This window comes from Melanaphis sacchari, unplaced genomic scaffold, assembly GCF_002803265.2.
Source record: "Melanaphis sacchari strain LSU unplaced genomic scaffold, SCAv2.0 Contig77_pilon_pilon, whole genome shotgun sequence".
Classification (NCBI taxonomy): domain Eukaryota; kingdom Metazoa; phylum Arthropoda; class Insecta; order Hemiptera; family Aphididae; genus Melanaphis; species Melanaphis sacchari.
The window spans coordinates 614106-637098 of NW_020271547.1; the positions used below are offsets into that span (position 1 = coordinate 614106).

Genomic DNA, 22993 nt, shown 5'->3' on the forward strand with positions numbered 1-22993 from the left:
GGTTAGTTAAGATCTTTTGATCTTTTTATTTTAAACATTATAACCAATGTTAATTCAAGATCATTATAGGAGAAAGTACTATAATGTAGTAATATGTAGCACTTGTTGTATTATATGAGTGATGAGAAAAACATTGATTGACATTTGTCAACATCTAAGTTTAAACCATCAAATTAGATTATAAATCATACTTTAATGAATAAGACAATCACCTGTTTATTTAATTTGACAAATTTTATTGATGATTAATGCAAAAATAACAGGTGGGGAAAAATCAAAGATGACTACCTTACAGGACTTAAGATGTGATAGATATGACCTCTTAGACTTGCAAAGAATCTCAGATATAATGTTACGGTTAACTCGTTTCATAAGTTATGAAATTTATTTGCAAACGCATCTGAGACAAAATTACTGAGAATGATTAAGTTCATAGGTATTGGGCAACTAGGTTAAATACTACATAGTTCATCGATTAGAATAGTGTTAAGTGATGGTTGGATGTTAAATAAACGAGTTATTCAAATGGTTTTGCAGCATGACTTAATATAGAAATAGGTAATTATGTCTAGTTTCTAACATTAAAATTTTTCACAATTTTTAAGATAGGGGTAATTAAACCAAGTTTCCATATTGATAGAAAACACCTTCCGTAGAGAAACACGGAAGATACATTTAATATTGTATAATTAAGTGCATAGCAGGCAATCTAGTCCAATGGATCTTATTTTTCAATTACACAAAATCAGTTAGAATATAGTTGCAATTACTCAGAAAATCATAATTAAAAAAAAAAGAGAAATTCTCGGGAGAAGTCAAGATATAATTTAAATAAGCAAAGAATAAGCTTCCAACTGGAAATGAATCTACAATGGGTAGGTATTTGTCGAGGTATATATTATCAGGAATATCATTTAATTTATTATTTCGAATAAAGCATAATATAAAACAATAGAGAGAAGAAAATCTTGAAACTATACTTTTAATTAAATTATATAATTTAATTAAAATTATGATTATAAACAAAAATTCTTTAAGAAATATACACGTAGTATGACAAAAGTTAAATTAATTTTTTAATTTTACATGATAGTATGATTTAAATTCTATTTTCTGGAAAGATAATAGAGGTTTAGTATAAATTTAAAAAAAAAATACAAACATGAGAGCTTATTACATCATTAATAGTTTCATAATCAATCACTTCCAATTTGTAATTCTTTCCATCGCGTTTCTAGATCCGAGAACTTTTGTTGTAGAATTTTTTCTCGTTCCTTTTGACGGTCTACATCATCAGTTAATGACTAAAATAGAAAAAAATCAATTAATTTAATAATGATTATAGAATTGTTGTTTAACTTATTTGGCTATATTTTATACTAAATAGTTAATAATAAACCACAAAAATATAAGCAAATAAAAAATGGTATATTTAAATTATATTCAAAATCACCTGTAGTCGTTTAGGTATAGCAGATTCTTCTTGTCGTTGCAAAAACTGAAAAGTTGATAATTCTAAATGTCCTTGTTCAATTTCATCAATACTAGTTATAAATTGTTTGATCAAACCTTGGGATCGAGTCTAAACAAATAAAATTGTCATAGATCATTGTTCTAGAATAATTATTGTTAATATCATTATCATACTACATACTTGATATCCCCCGAGAATAATTTTAATTTTTTTTTCCATTTTTCCAGCTTTTTTAGCTTCTTTAGTCATATGACCTCTATTCTGTTCCAGTTTCTTTTCCAACGATTCAATTCTATCTTTTTTACTAGCTAAATTTGCTCTTGTATAACGATTTTGATTTGGTAGAAATAATACTTGTCCCAAACACTCACCCCATACTTGAGTAAATGAATCTAATGACAATTCACCATGATTCATACCTTGCTTAACAATTTCCATTTCTTTCATCAAAACTTGTTTCGCCTGAAAAAATATTTTAAGCAATAAATAAATAAAATTCTGTTTACAAAATTACATATTATGTTTTTTGGTTTTCATAATCAGTAAATAATGTATATATTTTTTAATTACATTTTCCATTTCTTCTTCAGTAAATTGTTGGTATGGATGTGCCTGCAAATAAGCCAAATGCTGAGTTTCAGTTAAGATTGGCTGTTTTTTGGGACCACTTTGAGTAAGTGTAGCAACTTCTGGTGGTAGAGGGTTACAGACAGCATCATAATGAAGCATTGTTATCATTTCTTGTTTAATCAATTCTTCAGCCTACATAAAAAAATTATTTATTATAAAACATAATTTACTATTACTTTTAAAATATTTGTTTAATATAGTTTAAAATGTATTATTACCCTTTGAAGATCTGTAAGAGGTGGTTCTGAATTTAAAGGTCTCAAAACAATATTAGTATCAGGTGGACGAGGTAAACATCGTTGAATTACTTGAGATCGTAACTTCATTTCTAATTGCCCTGGAAATATACAAGTTATAAATTATTAACAATTTTTTAATGATAGTATTACATAATCAAATTTAAAATAGAAAATTAAGAGAGGAGTCATATTTTAAGAGTATACATTGTATAAGCGAAACCAGAGAGTGTGCAGGATATGGGTGGCACCCCATAAATAAAAATAAAGTTCTTTACATATGACATTTTTTGATTTTAAATGGAGTGAAACATAATACATAATAAACATGATACAGGGCATAAATAACCCAATATTTTTTTTAATTTTAATAATTCTATTTTGTGACTTATATTACAAAATACAATATATAATATAGCACAGTATGTATTACATATTATAATAATAATCAAGCTCTGCTTAAAGTAGATATAAAAATAAACTTATTTGATTTTCAAAAAAAAAAATTATTTTTATTATGATAAAGGGAATTGAAATTTCCAGGAATATTTGTATCCCTTGTACATGAGAACTGGCTCCACCTATTATACATAAATATATTTTTCTTTTTCAAATTGTATATTACCAACAAATTGGCTATGTAACTAACTAAATTCAAGAAAATTTTGTAATTTCCATTATTGAAAACAATATGACTTATAAGTGAATTGCAAAAATGAGTTTTAAATGAATATCAACTTAATTGTATGAAAACATTTTTAGAATTAGTTAAAACTATATTATGATACAATATGTATTAAACACATGTATTTATTGTTAGCATATTTTCTAAGTAATAATGAAAATACAAAATGTAATCATGTACAAAGTAAACTCTTATTTTAAGAATAACTGATAATAAAATATTTAAGTTAAACTCAGTTACTGCAATGCAAATTATTACATTTTATTGTTATACCAAGGTATTAAAATTTTTAGATCTAACTATATTAGTATATATTATATACCAATGATCAATATAATAATAGATATCTTATTTTAATACTTACGACGAGCTAGAAGATCTTCAGCACTACGCATTTCTACATCAGACTGATCTTCTACAAAATCTTTTTGAACTTCAGTTTCTTCGTCTTCAGGATGGTCTTCTGGCACAACAATTTCAAAATCATTTTTTGGTTGTGGTAATGTACTTAACCCTGCTTTCAACTGTTCTTTTACTTGATGTTGATAGTTTTTCATGGCTTGGGGTGTATTTATGATATCTACTTCCATAGAATCTGAACGATTGATACTTAATTGATCTCTTAAAGGAGTGGGTGTTAACATTCCAGCTTTTACTAGTGATCTATCACTTTGTGGAGTTTGGAAACCATCATTAGCAATTTGTGAAAGAGGAGTACCTAAAATTGTATTCGGTGTTGTAATCAATTGTCGTTGTGGGGTGACACCATTGAAATCAACATTTTGCAATTCTGTATTAAGACCTCCTTTTAGAGGAGTATCTACATGTGTAAGAGCCATAATATTTTGTGCATCCTACAAAAAGTAAATGAAATAATAAGCTTTAAGATCTATCCAATGTATAAAAGAAAAACCATTGAATAAATTTTAGCAAGGTTAAGCTCTAAATCATTCAATTTAAGTAATCATTATTTTGTGTTGTTTCCATCTTACAAACGCACAACATAACAAATTTTATATTTGCAATAATCCATTTAATTCTGTTACTTTTAATATTAGATTAAATTGGCGAGTTATTAAATTTTAAGGTAAGAATATTATTTAAGGCACTTTGTGGGTTTTTTTTTTTAAATTTTATAACTACATTTTTTATGAATTATAAGACACTCATAATTTGCTTCAATTGTTATATAAATATAAGCTTCTATGGGACTCTAAAAAATATTCTAATTTTCTAGTTTCAAAATAGGTCAATTCAGTTTAATGTTAATAACAGAGTAAATTGAATTATTCAAAATGTAATATTTGATATGACGTAGTGTTGATAAGAAAAAGACAATACATGCAAATATAATGTCCTCTTTCTCTTAAGTTAAAATAATTATCATGGTAAGACAAGAAAATATGTAATTATATTCAAATAGTCTAATTTTATAGTTAATTTCAAATTACTTGTAAAACTTTGTCTGTTGAAACAGACGGAGTTCTTGGAGTGCGGCCAGGAATATTATTAATTGAAGGTGTATAATCTGATAACAATGCATCTGAAGCTTGTTGAGGACCATTTTCCATAGCTATTTCTCGTGCCATTTCACTGGCTCGTCCCAATTTTACAACTTGTTGTAATTCCTTCAAAATAATAATGATTTAATAAAATATTAAAATTTAGAAAATAAAATATAAAATTACAGATTATTATTTACTTGATCAGATATCTGAGGTTCTGGTAGAACAAGTTTACTCATTTTTCTAATAGGTTCTTGATTATTTAACATAGCTAATGGAACTTCATTTTCCTTACGTTGCTTAAGCTTAGCTTTATCTTTTTTTCTTTCTCTCTAAAATTCAAACACTATTCAAAAATAATTCTTAAAAATGTAATAAAATATTTACCTCTTCAATTTCAACTCGCAGTTCTCCATCTAAATTTTGCTGTCTCAACTTTCTAAAATCTGGTGCAAGTGGATCAACCTCCTCATTAGCAGTATCATAAAATCCTAGAGCTGGTTTTTTTTCAAATGGTATTTCAGCATTATAGTCTATACCACGCTTTCGTTTATTGCCTCTTCCAACACCAATACCAGCAGCACGCAATTCTCTCCGTTTCTATTAAATTAAAACATTATTTTTGTTTACATAATAATTTTATAAACTATTTTGTAATTTACCTGTAATGCAGCAAGTCTTCTGGCTTCTTCTAACTGTTTTTCACGAGCTTTACGTTTTGCCTTTTTACCTTGTGTATTAGCTAAACGAGCTCTTGCTTCAGATAACATTTCCAACTCTAGAAAACATTTAAAAATATTATACTTTATAGTAATAAACAATAAATAACTTTTATATAATTAACAACTACAAATAATTTCTATAGATTTTATTTTGATAATATTAATTTTATTATGGTACTTTTTAAATTTTTTATTAATAAGATTATCAATTATAAATATTTTAACTATACGAGTTCCTAAAACAAATAATAGCATTAAAATGCTTTTTAAATAAAATATATATTTATCAAAGTTTATTTCAATAAATTTATATTTTATGAATAATACAAATGAAATTTTAAAAAAATACTTACATCTTAATAATTAGGTTTGTGAAAAATAAATATTAAATTTTATTGTAAATACTTATGTTTTACATACACTTTGTATATAAAATATCATCATATTTTTGAGGTTTTGCTATATTTTTTTTCATTATTATTCAAATATAGATAAAGAAGCCAAATATTTTTAATTAAATAACCTGTACATATAAAATCCAAATACGACTTAGTCACTGATCGCTGTAACTAAAAAACTATGCAATGTACAAACTTGAAATTTGGAATAGAGGTTCTTCTCATACTTTCACCGTGCAATAAGAAAAGATTTTCAAAAATGTTACGTTTTACAAGGAGTAATTAACAATTATAATTTATTCACTACCAATATGTATTGTGCTGTACGACATCCCGCAGTTTCCAGCTACCGGTAGATATAAATTGTTCTGAGAAATTAATCGATAAAAATAATATCACACATCGCGTGTACACCAATATCCCTATTAAATAATATGAAGTATATGAACAAAAATACCCATGGGCAAAGCCGGGTAATTCAGCTAGTAGAATATATTAGTAATATTATTGATAAATGATAAGTATTTAAAACTTAACACAAGCAAGTTAGTAAAGAACAATTCAACAAAATATACCCAACCGGTTTTGACATTTTTATTAAATATAATATTATCCTTAAAATAAATTAATAAATATGTTCTTAATAATATTTTAAACAAGTAATCACCATCTTCATCCATATCTTTAGGATCAGGACGTGCTGGTTTTGTCTCTGGATTTGGATCAATTTCACCAGGTTTTAATTTTCTTGGATCATCTCCCACTTCTTCACCATCTTCTTTCCTTTGGGCTTGATCTCTGAAAGTGTTACATATAAATAATATCTAACAAATAAGATTTTTATGTAAATATATATTATGGGCAATGTAGAAAATCAGGTATTTCATAAAATTCCCGGGTAATGTATAGAATGCCCAGTCTAGACAGTCAATGTAAAAATTACCACACTTAGCCTGGAAATTCTATACAATGAGTTGAATTTAGCAAGCAATATGAAATATGCAATATTGTGTTTTATTTAAAGATAAACTAGAAAAACCAATTTATTATATAAATTTAAAATATAATTATTAATTAAACATTTTTTTTTAAAAAAGAAAGATTTTATATTTTATTATTATTTATTAGAACATGGATTACTACCATGGTATTTAGATGTACATAGTTGTGACGATTGACAGTTATTTAAGTATAGCATAATCGATTCTCTAGTTACATTTTTGAATTTTATATTAATTTTATACTCCATTCTACTCCTACCACATCGTCCACATCCAATTGATAAATGTACCTTATTAATAAAATATTAAACAATTGTTGATTATGCACATAATATTTTATTGTATTATCTTCAGTTACAGGGACAATTAATTTTTCTTTTTCAGAAATTTGAATCACATCCTATTTTTTTAAGAGTCTAAAATCATTATGTTAAAATTTTTTAGTTTAGTTTTTTTAATCACTTTAAATGTACAATCAAATTGTCATATTTTGATTTACTTAAGCGTGTATAATTTGAACCTTTTTTCGTTAATAATTTATAAAATTTTAATTAAAACTGTCCATATCCAACAAATAAAATTTAAATTAAACAGTGAAACAAATTAAACAAAAACACTGATCGTATTAGTAAACACACTACACTCAGTGATTGATATAACATCAACATAACTTTCCAATTGTTTAAGTAAGTATCTAAAATCTAACTTAAAGTTTGAAAATAATTTAGTGAATTTACTATCTTGATTACCTTAATAGTTGATAGTGAATCAAAAATATGAGAATTGTTATCGAATTAATTTGTATCTTTATTACCTTGATAAAGAAGGTATTCAATTGGTCAGACAGTTATAATGGTGATTTAGTTCCATATTAATTATTTAAATTAACACAAAATATTATGGCAATATTTTTCCAAGTTCATATAGCCCTTGATAAATTGACCATTCTATATAATGCCTGGGCATTTTCAAATTGCCCAAAATTGCATGTTATTCTATACAATTCCCCGAGTATCTACATTGCTCATAACATATATATATCCTTTGATAATAGCAAGTACATTTTGTAATACATTAAACTAAAAAATCTACATTAAGTTTAAATATTATCTAAGAATATATACTAACAATAAATATTCATATCTTTCCAAACATTGTGAAGCAGTACGACCAACAATTGGAGCAATAGTACGCCATTGTGTAGGCATGAGTTTAGCAAGATGCAAAAGTTTTTCATCTTCCTCTCGGCTCCATTCAGTTTTTTTTATACTTGGATCAAGCCATTCAAACCAACGTGCTTTACATTGTTTAGCTGATTTACGATGTAATAATGACGCAATACGTGACCATTGATTTTTGCCATATTTCATAACAGCTGCTTTAAGAATCTCATCCTGTAAAAATAAATAACATAAAATAATGAAAACTTATTCCCATTATCCTTAGCATTAAAATCTATTAACTCGATATTTATATCGTACGAGTTCTGATTCAACGTGATTAGAGTGTATCTCCAGTATTTTTTCTACATTAAAACTATATAGTTTGGCATTGACCATGTTTAATAAAATTATTCTATCAGTAATAATAATTTGATTAAATTATGATTTTGCCATTAAAATATAAATAAATAGTTGCTCTAAACTTGTAGGTATATGTGCTAAACTCAATAAAAATTAAGAAATTATGAGAAATTGTTATAATTTTTAGTTAAAATAAAGATTTATTAAACTGATCAATGATTGTTTAAGATTTAACCTTTGACAACTTGTGTTGCCTAAACACAACAGAACCAAATACCATTGACTACCTACTGTCATATAAAAGCTTTCTTCTTATTTTCTAAAAAAAAAATTGCATTTTAAATTGAATTATGTTTAAGCCTTATGACTACTTCTGTTAAGCATATACTTCTTTATTTACAGCATAAGGAATGACAAATCATAATCTAAAATATTTTTTTTTTTTTTTAATAATTTGAATTTTATGCGGTACAGCAAGGTATAGCTATATTTTAATTTAGTAATCAGAAAATTAATCTTTATGTTATACTTTTTCAACATGAAGATAAAATATAGTAATTAAATATCATTCCATGTTAACTATAATATAAATTTATGTACACATTGGAAATATTATAATATACTATTATACCAACTCTAAATCTATAAGAATAAATTAAATCATTTAAATCACAAATTAAGATGTACTCTGTTGGAGTTTTTTGTTTTTAACGTTTAAATCTCACCTCGGTGTTTCTCCAAACGCCACCTTTGATCATGATTCGCGGCATCTTCGTGAATGTTTTTTACAGTGGCTATTTAGTAATATTTATATATAAGATAGATGACTTGAAACAATAATATAATATATTTTTTATTAATATAATTTAAATTTATGAATTAAGACACTTAGAACCTGATACGGCATGTAATGAAATGCCAAATGCCGATCGCGAAACAACAAAATAAGACCACGAGAGCTTATCAGTTATCAGTTGAATACTTGAATAATTATCACAAACTACAAACAAAATAACGATACAGAAAATTCCTAAATCCAGTATGACTTATAGCCCCTTTTTTTGTTAGCAATGGTGGCGTTTAATTATCTAAATATCTAATACAGTGGTGTATCATGTATCATAGACCATGTTATATTGTTAAATTTATATTTTCCATGTTTGTATGGCGGGTTTGATTTTGATAATTTATTGGTATTATAATAATTGTATTATATTTGTATTTATTTAATTTTTAATGTATAAATAAATGGTAAGTACTAGGTGGCTATTGTTTCAGTTGCTATAAATATTTTTAAATTTAAAATTGGAAAAAGTATATTAATATTCAAAACTTATTCGAAATAGACAAATTGAGATAAAATATAAAATGATTTATGAATTATGATTATAGGAATAATCAATTTAGAGGACGCTGCACACCCATAAATTTGTTACCAATAAAATTAGTAAAAACCTAAAAATCGTTACGCGCTGCTTAGAGCTTTAAGGATCACAATCTTAACAGCTAAATTTCCACTCTTTAAGTCAAGAACTTTTGCGATAAAATATCATTTTTAAATTTTAAGTCTTAAATTCTATCGACTTAATCATGTCAAAATTTGTTACTTAGTCTTTACTCTTGGATATCAATGTATAATTATAATATAATTTGGAATTATATATTTAATGTATGAGTGTATGACCATACAGAACATGAAGTAAAAGTGTAAACCCTTAAAAGGCTAGTTTGGGTAGTACAGTACACTAGTACGTCAGTACTCAGTACGTGATTTTTAAATTATAGGTTAGTTTTTGTATAGAAAAAAATTAATTTTCTTTTTCCATGACGCCACAATAAAAATGTCATATAATAATATTGTACAATTACATACTTGTACAGATGGCGTGGAACCACGAACTTCATTTACAAATTATTGTAGTAGTTTGTGCATGTAACAATACTGTTTGAATCACAACCAATCGGCAATCAAGAAGGGTCTAATTCTTTTAACCATTGTTTTCGGCATGTGAGGTATTAGGATTTAGGATATCTGTTTTTAATTTTCATAATATTTAAATACTACGCTTACTACTTAGGTAGTGTTTTTAGTGTTTAACCATTCTGAGTGTTTAATATTTTTTAATCTGTTGGTCCTAAAGCCGGAATCAAAATGTATACGGTGAGTACATTGTAAAAATGTGTATGTTTCCTGTTATGATTAAGAAGACTATCATAACAATTATGACGCTTCACATTTTCAAACACACGATTATGCCTTAAAATTATTTATCATTTTTACTAATTTAGTGTTACACATATTATTCTGAACTCAATGATTGTATTTCATAATTATCTGTTCTATATATTGCATTTTTTAAAGTACATCTCGTAGGATATTACCTTTGTATGTTATTGAAATAAGCTAGTTTTATTTTTAACTGCTATATTACAAAATAGGTTGATATATTATGAAATAATAATTTTTATTGATGTAAAATCGTCGTCTTTTGAGTACCATACATTCTAAATAAAAATTTTAAATGTATCATACTTGTATCTGTAAAATGTAATTGATAAGCTAGTGATTAATTAACTAATAAAATGAATAAATTAACCTAATAAAGTAATATTTTTTAGTAGAAAGGTATCACTTCACTTCACCTTTTTATATTTTATACTTATGTACTTAGTTAAACTATGAAAAGAAACATGGATAACTGAAACCCAATACCTTATAAGTAGGATGAAATAACTTAAAGAAATCATTATTTTTTTTTTTTTTTTAATTTAATTATTTAAATAATATTATGTATTTATATAAGCAATTAATGTGTTCATAATAAAATTTGGAAGTTAAAACCATTCGGAATTTGAGAACTTATTAATTATTATCATTTAATATAATACAGAGAGATTTATTTTAGAAAACATTTCTTTGAGAAGTTTTTAAATTTTACTGTAACTAGTTAAATTCAAAACAATATTTTTGTACTATGATACTGAGTAAAAAATTTCCTATTTTTTATATTGTTATAAATTATTGAATTGAGATAATCTTTAATACCAAAGCAGGATATTTTTCTGAAAATTTATAGAAAATCAATTTGTTTCAAGTCTAATTTTATTAATCTTAGGTATTTATAGTTTGAATGAGCAGAAAAAATGGTAGTACCCCATAAAATGTTACTTGTATATATTCAACTGTGTTATTAATAAATATTAATAGATATTGTTGTATAATAACATTAGTTTTATTCACCTATGTCCATCATTAACTTTACTGTATGTTTTGTCTGTTGGGCCGTTTGTATACAGTTTTTCCTCAAGTTTATTTCCAAATAAGGTATTTTATTTTTCTGAAGAAATCTAATTTTAATTGTTTACTAATCAAACAAGATAAGACTTATAAGAAATATTTAAACTTATATATTTCATGAAATTCATAAACTTTTAAGTGTAATGATCATTTTTTTTAATAAATACTTCAATATTTGTTCTTGTGCATTCTTTGAATGAAGATTTGAAATAATTATAGAATCATATATAATGCCTTAAATAGGTACTTACTTTTAAAAATAACAACCTGCCTAATTGTTAACTATTCATTATTCATTGTCATTTAAATGTATTTTGTTTAATGTTCAAGGCAATGAAATTATATAACTAATAATCAATAATACAATTTTAACAATCAATGAAAAAAAATATTAAATGGCACTAATATAATCAAATAACTATGAAAACTCATACTATTATTTAATTTATAGGGTACTAGTGCTGACCAGGATACTAGATTCAGCGACAAAGAAAAAAAGCTTTTGAAACAAATGAAATTTAGTGAATCTTTAAATGCTAAGGTATTATGATAAATATCATTTAAATATTGAATTATCCTGGTTTTTAAAAATTTCTAAAATTATTAAAATACTTGTTTCATTAAAGGTTGATATGAATAAAGTAAAGCTAGATACTATCAAACCTTGGATTGGTAAAAGAATAACAGAATTGCTAGGAATGGAAGATGATGTTGTAGAAGAATTTGTGAACAATCAGCTTGAAGCAGATACTGTATGTAAAATATACTCTATATTTTACTTACGTTATTTTAATATTTCCAATTTTTAGTGGCCTGATCCGAGAAAAATGCAAATAAATCTTACTGGTTTTTTGAACGGCAAAAATGCTCGAGTGTTTATGACAGACTTGTGGGAGTTACTTTTATCTGCACAGGAATCTCCATCAGGCATTCCCCCTAAATTTATTGAGCAAAAAAAAGAAGAGTTAAAAAAGAAAATGGTAATATTATTATAGTTATTGATTGTGTTTATTGTTTTGTTAATTTTGTTTGTAAAAAAATATGTTCATATATCTTCTATTTAATTTATAGTAACAGCAGTTGTAATATTTTATTATTTGCATGAATTAATTAAAACGGCGATTTTCAATTTTTTTTTTTTTTCATTAATAGTTTTAGTATAAAGTATTTAAATTCATTAAATCAACAAATAATTTACAATATTATATGATAAAATTGATTTTGAGTAAACCTTCTCATGAAACACAGTTTGAGAACCTTTTTCATATAGTATTCAATAAATAATAATATAAATGATTATTGGTGTCAGACAATCATAATATCTACATTTTTTTATTTATTAATTAATTTTACTCTTAGAGTTTTTTTAAGTTTTAAAGTATTATTGAAGTTTAAAGTACTGATATTGCAATTATTTATTACAGGAAGATCAAGAGCGAGTGGGAGATATGATTAAAAAGTTTGAAAAAGACAAAGAAGACAGAGAAAAGGAAAGAAAAAAAGATAGAGAAAGGTAATATTTTCCATAAAATTTGATATAGTAAAATTATTGTTTTTTCTATTTTCTCAAACATAATTTATATTTTTAACATGTCATGACAGTCTTATAGTATATCTCGTAGAGCATTATCAACTCAGTTTATGATTTACTTATTAAAATGTTGCAAACATTAATTTAAACTACCATATTTTGTGTAGAGCAAATATCTTCTTATTTAAAATTTGTGGTTATTACTTTTTTTTGTATTAAAGAACTTAAGATTCTGAACAGAGCTATGAATTTATTGATTCAACAATGATCTTTGTGATCATGTATGCATGTTTTATAGTAAAAAAAGAATACTTCAACCTTCAATTTTTAGTGGATGATTTCTGATAGTATATTAAATGTAATGGGTACTTTGGGAGGTAAGCATAGAAAATTTCCAGCACTTTTTAAACTATCTTAAAAAAAAATTTTAAAAAATGTGTGTATATAATAAATAAAAATCAGATTTATTTTTTTATTGCAATTCAAAAACATTTAAATAACCATAGGTTTTGACAATTTAAATCTTAAATACCTATATTATTTTTTTTATTATTCATGTACATGTTTTTAAAATATTTAAACTTAACTTAAAATGTATTGCCTATTTACTTAATTAACCTATTCACACCATTATACAGTAAGTCTGTATTGATTCCAAAGTTTTTAATAATATATAGTATATAATAATAATAACTACTATTATAAATGCCACTTTTTTGGTTAAAATCAGTTCAATTTACTGTCATAGTAGTAGCAATATAAATATATAAAAAATCATGCTTTAAAACATTTTATCATACACTGTTTTTTTTCTTTATATACCATACTCATGATAAAATTGTTATTTACTCTTTGCTGTATTTCTGTATCAATACTTTTTATAATTTTAGTGGTGCAGTGATACTCCCAATTTACTTTTATCTCTGTTTCATCATACCTCATTTTTATTTTAACAATTGTCTCATACACAGAATGTTCTGCCAATAAAATAAATTGTTTTTTAGAGTTTTGGCTACCTTTTTTGACATCCTTAATTATTTGTTTTAAACTTCTAATGTTTCAATATTTAATCATATTAATTATCATGGATTATAGTAAATGTACTACTTGTTAAATGTCATATGATTTAAAAATAAATACAAAATCCTAGACTGACTAACTGTCTCTACTCAAAATTATTTTTTACATAGAATGATTTATCTTTGAATTCAAATTTAACAATTATGGTGACTTACTCAATGATGAAGTGTACTCGATAACTACTATATAATAGTACAGTTACCTACCTCCCTACTTATTTAGTGATTCTACACTAAATGCTTTGAATCAATTATGTAATATACTATATGTAACAAAACACTTTAAACTGTTATTTTAGTCTAATCGTAATTTTATAAATTCTTAATCTTCACGTGAAGCCTGTTAAATTATTCTGGAATATCCAAGAACTGCCTATCTTTATCATAGCCATTCTGAAAGTTTTAAATTATTAATATTAATTTTCTATTATTTTATTGTTTTAGAAGGAAAAGTCGTAGTAGATCACATACGCGAGATCGTCGAAGTCGATCTAGAGATCGCCATCGTGATAAACGTGATAAGGACAAGGAAAGAGATAAGTATAAAGATCATGATTCAGATAAAGTACGAGAGAAACATACAAGAAGAGAGTAAGTATTATTATGAACTTTTTATCAGTTAATTTAATTTTGAATATTGATGTTTTCATATACTTGGATACATAAGTTGTAGATTCTGAGGGGTGTAATAAATATATACGTATTTACAGTATGAGATTTTTTTTATAAATACGATAGACGTGTTATAATTTTTATGCTAGAAATATTCTTCTATCCCTACTTTGATACCATGTTTTATAATAAAGTGAATACAGTTGGTACTTCAATAGTTCCAAAATATAATTATTTCCAAGTACTTCGGTTAATGATTTAGAAAAACAAGGATTTTTACACAACAGTTTTTCTTATTTTATTGTAATTCAAAATACTGTGTATAGATACTAGTTACTTGTAATTTAACAAATATATTTTATTTTCATTTCATTTATATAGTGTAATTTTCAAATTTTAGATTTTACTATTTATAGAAATTTAATATTGTCAATATTTAAAAAAAAAATTGTATGTAAATGTTAATAAAATAATTTATGTTTGAACATTTAAAACAATATTTTTTATAAATTATTATAACTAGATAAAAAAGTTGCAAATTTTCAACAAAGAGTAAAAAATTTAATTATTTTTTTATCGTTCAAAAATATTATTTATCAAGATTAAACTTTTACTTACATAATATTTTATTATGCACAAAGTAATTTTTTTAATATTTTGATTAATTTTAAGTTATTGCTTAATTCTATTATAAACCTTTCCACGCTGTCCCATTATAAATAAATATTGACTAAAAGATTAATAATAATAAATGCTTTGTTTTCAACAAAAAAATCATTTTATCTACTGTCTTGTTAATAATTTATAGTCTATACTCTATAACAATATCATTTATGATAAAATGTACAAAGTAATAAGACTAATATCTCTGCTCAGAACATGATTCAATTAAACACTATTTATTATAGTTTATTCAAAGATAAGGTGCACTTACTACCTAATATATAAGAGAATGTTATCTACTTTTTTTTAATATATTGTTATGTTTATTAGTTCTCGTTCAAAGTCAAAAGGAAAACTTGTGAGTAATGGACATAATTCACCAACTAAAACTAAAAAAGAAAAAAGTCGAAGTTGTTCACCAAAAAATGATATTTCCATATCTGAAGAAAAAACTAACTTAAAAAAATCGTAAATATTATTTATTTATATATTATTATTTTATTGACACTAGTGTCAATTAGTGTGTAACATAAATTATAGTTAACAAAATAATACTTAATTATTAATAGTTATTGAAGTAAAGAAAAAAAGAACAGAAATAAAGTATATAATACAATTATTATTTAAGATTAAAATATATTAGAGGACTTGTTAATGGAATGAATGGAGCAAAATATAAATCATATTATGACGCAGATGATGGTTATGGCTATAAGATATAAAATGAGAAGGAATAAGGATAATATTAAATCTAATTCTTATATATTTTCTTAAGTTAATGTCTAAATCATAAATTCTCAAGATATTTAAAGAAAATGTATTTTTATATTTTTGTTGCTTTTTTATCAATAGAAGATCTGATAAAAAAAATTAACTAGTTCAAATAAAAATTATTGTTAATAATTCATTTAAAAAATTATTATCTTATATGATAACCAATTAAAAATATAAAAGATAACAGATATTTACTTTCTTGTCACAAATTTCTTTTCTCAGACAATAATTATCCAAAGTAGTAGTATTATCAGAAAGTATTAATATAATATTTATTTGTGTGATAACTATTCAAGTTTAATTTTTAGAATTTGAGAAAAGTAAAAGTATTGATTTTTTAATAATGTATGTGTTTTTTTTTTTTTGAATGAGGAGTTAAAATTGAAAACATAATTTTTTTAAATATATGAAGAAAAAATACGACCATATTGACTGTCTTAACAAAATAAGTAGTATCTCAATTTTATTTTTTATTAGGGTACGTTAAAATTTTAATTTTTCTTAAAATAATAAAAGCTATTTTTATTCTGAATCATTTTTCATCATATTCAATAATTGGTCTTTATATTTGAGTTTAGCACATCCATTATCATACCTACTCAATGAATAAGTTTACTCAAATCCTGCTGTGTGAATAAAGCTATAAGCCTTACTTAAAAAAAAAATTTTTTGCATAATTTATTTTTAAATATGGTTGATAAATTGGTTAATTATATAACATTTGAATTAATGTGTTTGTTGTATAATAACACATAAGCTTAAATTTTTAAAAACATGGCATTTAAATTTTTTAATATTATTTTAAACATATATGAAATACATTTTAGAAAATATTATTACTTTTAGCCTTAATAACTAATTTATTTAGAAATAATAAATATGCTATACCTATTTTTAAATTATTTATTATTATTATTATTATTTTTTTTTTTAGAGTTTCACCTGCTAAAAATAAAGTTGTAGAAACAAATAATAAACCTAAGCCTAAAGAACGATCGTTATCTAGAGATTCTGCTAAACGTAGAGATAAAAAACGGCATCATTCTTCTTCATCAAGCCGTAGTTCATCATCATCTAGTTCATCTTCAAGCCTTGGTATTTATTAACAATTCAAAATTAATTTAACTGGTTTAATAATTTTATATAATATTGTTGGTGTTTTTTTTTCTAGACCGTAAAAAAGATTTTGAGATTCAGAAAAAGGAAAACAGTATCCAAAAAAAAAGGCAATATCGAACAAATAAAGATGAATCCTCTGGTAGTGAATCAGACAAAGATAAATCTACAGATAGAAGAGTAATAATTAAAAAAAACTTATAAATAAATAATTGAAGAATATTAAAGGATTTGTTTTTATAATGAAACCATACAACTTGGTCACTTCGAACATTTTTTTTACATTCTTTGCTAAAAAAATAGTTGATATTTTTAATTTAAAATTTTCAAAAAAAATAATACATTATCTAGACATGTTTACAATTCATATATAATTGATATAATTCAATCAGTATTTATCTAACCAGACAAACTTTTAAATTTTTAAGTTGCCTAATGCACCATTTCCTAAATCTGGTTACTTTGGACACGCCCTTAGTTAGGGCTTAAAAATGAGTTCAACGCGTCCCTGGTAATTTTGGACAAAATAATAGTGATGATGTAATAGCATGTGTATTAATTGTTATCAATGATAGAACATCCAGATACGTATTGTTTCATTCTGTAAACTCTGTCAAAGAGATTGTGTATTGTATACAATTGTTTAAATGTATTTCCATAAAAATAAGCATCAAAAAATTTAAATTTTGTTCGAAGTGACCCAATTCTACGTTACTAGTTAATAATCAAAATTAATATTTCCTTGTAAAGGATCGTCGTGATCGTTCATCTTCTCGATCAAGGCGTCCATCTAGACATGCTTTCAATCGTGGCCGTTATCGTGAAAAAAGTCGTGATCGTTATTATAGAGATAGAGAGAGAGAGAGAGCTAGAGAAAGAGAACGAAATCGGCGTGATCGTGAGCGAGAACGTAGAGATAGAGAAAGAGCAATTCGTGAAAGGGACCGTGAACGTGACAGACGTAGGCAAAGAGAGAGAGAAGAAAGATCGTCACCTAGAAGAAGGTAATTTGTATTAAGATACTTAAACTAACGGCTTAATATTTTTGTATTTTCTTTTATTTTAGAAAATCTAGAAGTCCTGAAAGAAAATCCAGATCAGGCAGCAGACATACTAGATCTCGTTCAAAATCTAAAGTAATTATTAATTTATTTTAAACATTTATATGTGTTAATGTTACACGTGATTTCTAATATTTCGAATATGTGTTATTACATATTTAATGTAACAGTATTAATTATTATTATTATTATTGATAGTTATCAATTTTTACTTTAATGTTGTTAATTCTATTATTAATATGTTAAACTAGTTAAACAGTATTTGTATGATTGTGATCTATTAAGTTATTTATTGTTTAGAGGAGACCAAGTGGAAAATCACGTAGCAGAGAACGCAATGTTAAAGATTCTAGTATTGTTTCTCCCACAAAAAAAGAAAACACCTCAAAATCAAAGGTATTATACATTTATTTATTTTTATCAACATAATATTTTAACAGTATTGCTGTTATTTAATAATATTACACAAAATTTATACTTAATTTGATATGGTATTTCAGGCTTCTCAAGAAAGTTTATCTAGAACCCCTTCACCTTTTAAGAAAGCTGATGACAAAACAGAACGTAAACCAGTAAAAGATAGATTGTACGTAAACACAATTTTAATTTCTTCTATACTTGATATAATAGACAAATATTTATAATTTTATAACAAATAATAGTTTCAAACATTTTTCCCAATACTTAATAACTATTTATTTAATTTATACTAGATACTAAAAATAATTATTGATCAATGTTTTGTATATTTATTTATAAATCCAAAATTAAATCAATAACTGTTTAATTTGCAATATAGATAAACCTATTCTATTGCTTAGAGCAGAGATGTTCAACCCTTACTCCTTTTAGTCTATTCATGAATACATTTTAAACTTATCATGAATTTTTAAAGAAAAAAAATTATAACTCAGATTGTTTGTTTAGCTGCGTAACATTAGAAATCTATAATATTATGTATGTCACTGACCAAAACAAAGATTTAAATAGCTGAAAATTGCATAGTCTCATACAATTAAACATAGAAAACAAAGTGATAATGAAACATTTTCTAATAACCTATTAAAATACAAATAATCTATTAACACATATAAAAATGATAAAACAATATATTTTACTAGACTTTTTATACAGAAAAAAATTTTATAATAATAAAAATGGAACATTTTATAAAATATATTTTTATCATCCATTTAGTTCGCGAGGTTTCTTAAAAATAATTAATGGCCTTCTACTTCAAACATTTTATGAAACCAAGCAGAATATTGTATTTTTTTTTTTTATGAAGTAAATATATTTTTACTTAAATAATTAGATACTTATGTCTAGGGGTGTTAGAGATGAACAACATTCTAAATCTTCTCAGTCACAAAAATCAAAAGGACAGTCTCCTTCATCAGAAAAGAAAAATAACAATGATAAAAAGTAATTTTGATATTTTAATTTTATTTAAAATTACTATAATTTGTAAATTGAAAATTAAAATTTTCTTCTAAACTTTTTTTCAAATAGTTAAAAATATATCTAATTGTTTGAACATTTGTTTTAGAAATTCATCAAGTTCTAGACGTAAATCAACATCTCCTGCTATTAAAAAGAAAGAAGATGTGAGTATTTATTTTTTATTGACAGTACTAGCTAAATTACCTGGTTTTTAAGTGGGTTATAAGCATTTTCATATTTTACCTATTCAAATCAAAATATTACAATTAATCAATGTATTAGTCAGATAATGGTCACACCTTCAATTTATTTTGTTGGTTAATAGCTAGTGGCACAAAATTCTCTAGAGAATTCTAAATTTATATGTTGTTGTAAAAAAGACTATGCGTCCTCTTAACTACTAATCAAAAATGTCTAATTTATAAATCATTAATAAAAATATCTTAAATTGTAAACTTCTAGTATAGTCTACACTAAATAATATATTATTTGTTTAGTATATCCATTAAATTTTGTTGGTTTTACTATAGGAAAAACTTGAAAAATTAAAAAAACCTTTAAAAAAATCTGATGCTTCTGATACTGAAAATACCAAAATTAAAAAAAAAGAAGAATCAAGTTCATCAGACGAATCATTAAAAAAGTCTAAAAAAAGAGTTAAAAGAGATTCTAGTTCAGATGATGATAAAACAAAAACAAAAAAACGAAAACTCAAGGATTCTACTTCATCTGAAGATGACGAATCCAAGAAAAAAAAGAAACGTAAAAAAAGATCTTCCAGTTCAAGTTCAGATGTATGTAGAATTTTAAATAAAACATAAAATTTGTATTTATCTTCATTTTATGTGCTTTTATAGGAAAGTGACAGAGATGACAAAAAAAAGAAAAAAGATAAGAAACATAAGAAACACAAGAAGCACAAGAAACATAAAAAACATAAGAAACGCAAGACTGAAGAAAGCGTAAATAACAATTTAATATATATTATACTTATCATATATTAAAGCTTTTAATAATCACATTTTTATCGTAACATAACAGGGTTCTGATGTCAAATCTGGAGATGAATCGGAACAACGTTTAAGAGAAAAAGCATTGCGTACAATGAAAAAGAAAAATCAAGCTAAAAACGATGGAACCCCTAATAGTAATAGCAGTGATTAAATAAAAAGGTTAGTTTATATTGAGGACATAACCTTAAAATAATGTTTGACTAGTATATACCTCAATAATTATTTATAAGATACAAACCTCATTATATTTGCATGATAAAAAAAATAAAAAATAAAAGAACTTAAAAATCTGTAAAAATTAAAAAGTACAGAGAATTTTTTTTCAATAAATCATTTATATTTAACAAATTTAAATCTGTGTATTATTTGTAATGTAATTGTAACCTAGATGTTTTTTTTTTTTTTACTTTTATTATTACTTTACTATACTAATAATATAATCAGTCAATTTAAACATAAAAACTATATAATATAAACATAATTCCATTCTATTTTAATTTTAAATGATAGTTTCCAAACAAATAATTTAAAACATTTATATATTTGTATTCAATTAATCACTAGACAACTCATAACCAATGTATTTGTTTTTTTTTTTTTTTTTTTTCATTTAACTCGTTTAGTCAATAAATAATATTTTTAGGTAAGAAATTCTTTCTTTTTGTCATATTGACCGTTGTAATTCTAGCAACGAGAATTTGACAGGTTAGCCTACTGTCCAGTCAACAGGCTGCTGACTTGTTGGCAGAGTTATACTTGCATCATTTTCATAGCGCTGTCTGATCATTTTTGAAGCCCCTACAATTGTTTTCTTTCAATCAACATTTTTAATGAGCAACTACAATACTTCTATCAACATTCATTCTGAGTTTCTCCTATCAACATATCTCCAATCAACATGTCTTCAATCAACATGTCTTCAATCAACATATCTCCAATCAACATCTCTACAATCAACATGTCTTCAATCAACATATCTTCAATCAACATCTCTCCAATCAACATATCTACATTCAACATTACTTCTATCAACACTCCTACATTTTTTCAACATTCCTTCAATTAACCTAGTTCTTCACTACAATCAACATTTTTTTTTTTTTGACAAAAATCCTTCAATACTCTTTCAAGATTAATTGAGGGTTCTACGTTTTCAAAACACTGAAAACTATCATCCCATTTACTTATTCTCTATTATCATATGATTGATTGCTGAATAAGATGTGTGCACAATTTAATATCTTAACCAATGAGAGTTGTGTTATGGTATGCATCCTAAAATATAATTATCTAATTAAATCAATAATTTTCAAGTTTTTTTTTTTTTTTAATTTTAATTTTAGGATTAATTCAATGCCTACGACAGCTGTTTGAAAATTTACCTAGGCCAATTGAAAATCTACAGTTGATCCATAAAAGTTTTTGACTCATAAAAAATTATTCAATTAATATATAACATAATCTTATTTTGTATAAAATATTTTTTTATGAGAAAATCTATTTTAAATTTAATTGTTTTGTTTCAGGGCTTATAATTAAGAAGAAATTGAAGTATTAGTCATAATTCACAAGAATGGTTCTGTGAAGGTTTCTTAAATTTTATCAATTTTTTTTTAATATGTTTTAAATAATAAACAATTAATTAATTTAACACAATTATACACACATCTTAAAATAAATACACTACAATATTCAATTTTTTTTAATATTTATTAAATTAAAAATACATTGTTTAATTTAATGTTTTACATAAGCAATACAACATAGTTAACATTTAGTTATGTTTAAATATTAGCTATTACAATTAAAAATAAATATGACATATTTTTACTTAAATATGAATTTTTATTTATTTATGTTAATTGCTTTTATAAATAGTGTACCCTATTAAATTTTAATGTCCATTCCTCAATACAATTACAAAAAAATATATATATATACTTCTATGGTTTATTGAGTATTTAACTTAATGTAAATGTTTAAAAAATTGGTTAAAATACTTGCAAATTGAAAACTCTTATACATAATATTTTTTTAGTGGATATCTATGCCTTTATATGTTAATAGAGAAATGTGGTGAATGAATTAAAGTTTTAATTGAATGTTTGTTTTAATATAAAATATAACAACCTGTTACCTAGCAAATTAAATAACAATATTAGGTTTTTAATTAAAAAGTTATCTACACCTAAATATTATAGTTTCTGAAGTATAAAAAAATCAACTAAT

The 22993-nt window shown here is 24.4% G+C and overlaps 2 protein-coding genes across 2 annotated transcripts; one reads left to right on the forward strand and one right to left on the reverse strand.

Moving 5' to 3' along the window:
• Positions 1–954: 954 nt before the first annotated feature.
• On the reverse strand, positions 955–8944 carry LOC112601340 (cell division cycle 5-like protein). The gene is made up of 13 exons (XM_025348912.1): positions 8900–8944; positions 7780–8045; positions 6318–6448; positions 5193–5308; positions 4918–5130; positions 4728–4862; positions 4477–4653; positions 3390–3879; positions 2323–2441; positions 2045–2236; positions 1655–1936; positions 1454–1582; positions 955–1304 (listed from the first exon to the last, which is right to left on the reverse strand). Exons 1-13 carry the CDS (start codon positions 8942–8944, stop codon positions 1197–1199), a joined length of 2403 nt encoding a protein of 800 aa, XP_025204697.1. The 3' UTR covers positions 955–1196.
• A 1173-nt stretch (positions 8945–10117) lies between these two features.
• LOC112601334 (serine/arginine repetitive matrix protein 1) lies at positions 10118–21540 on the forward strand. The gene is made up of 19 exons (XM_025348896.1): positions 10118–10335; positions 11924–12013; positions 12099–12224; positions 12282–12452; positions 12897–12985; positions 14527–14673; positions 15688–15825; positions 17066–17226; positions 17303–17427; positions 17998–18251; positions 18314–18383; positions 18609–18704; positions 18809–18894; positions 19638–19733; positions 19858–19915; positions 20282–20545; positions 20609–20713; positions 20793–20923; positions 21453–21540. Exons 1-18 carry the CDS (start codon positions 10327–10329, stop codon positions 20913–20915), a joined length of 2208 nt encoding a protein of 735 aa, XP_025204681.1. The 5' UTR covers positions 10118–10326; the 3' UTR covers positions 20916–20923; positions 21453–21540.
• The last annotated feature ends 1453 nt before the right edge of the window (positions 21541–22993 follow it).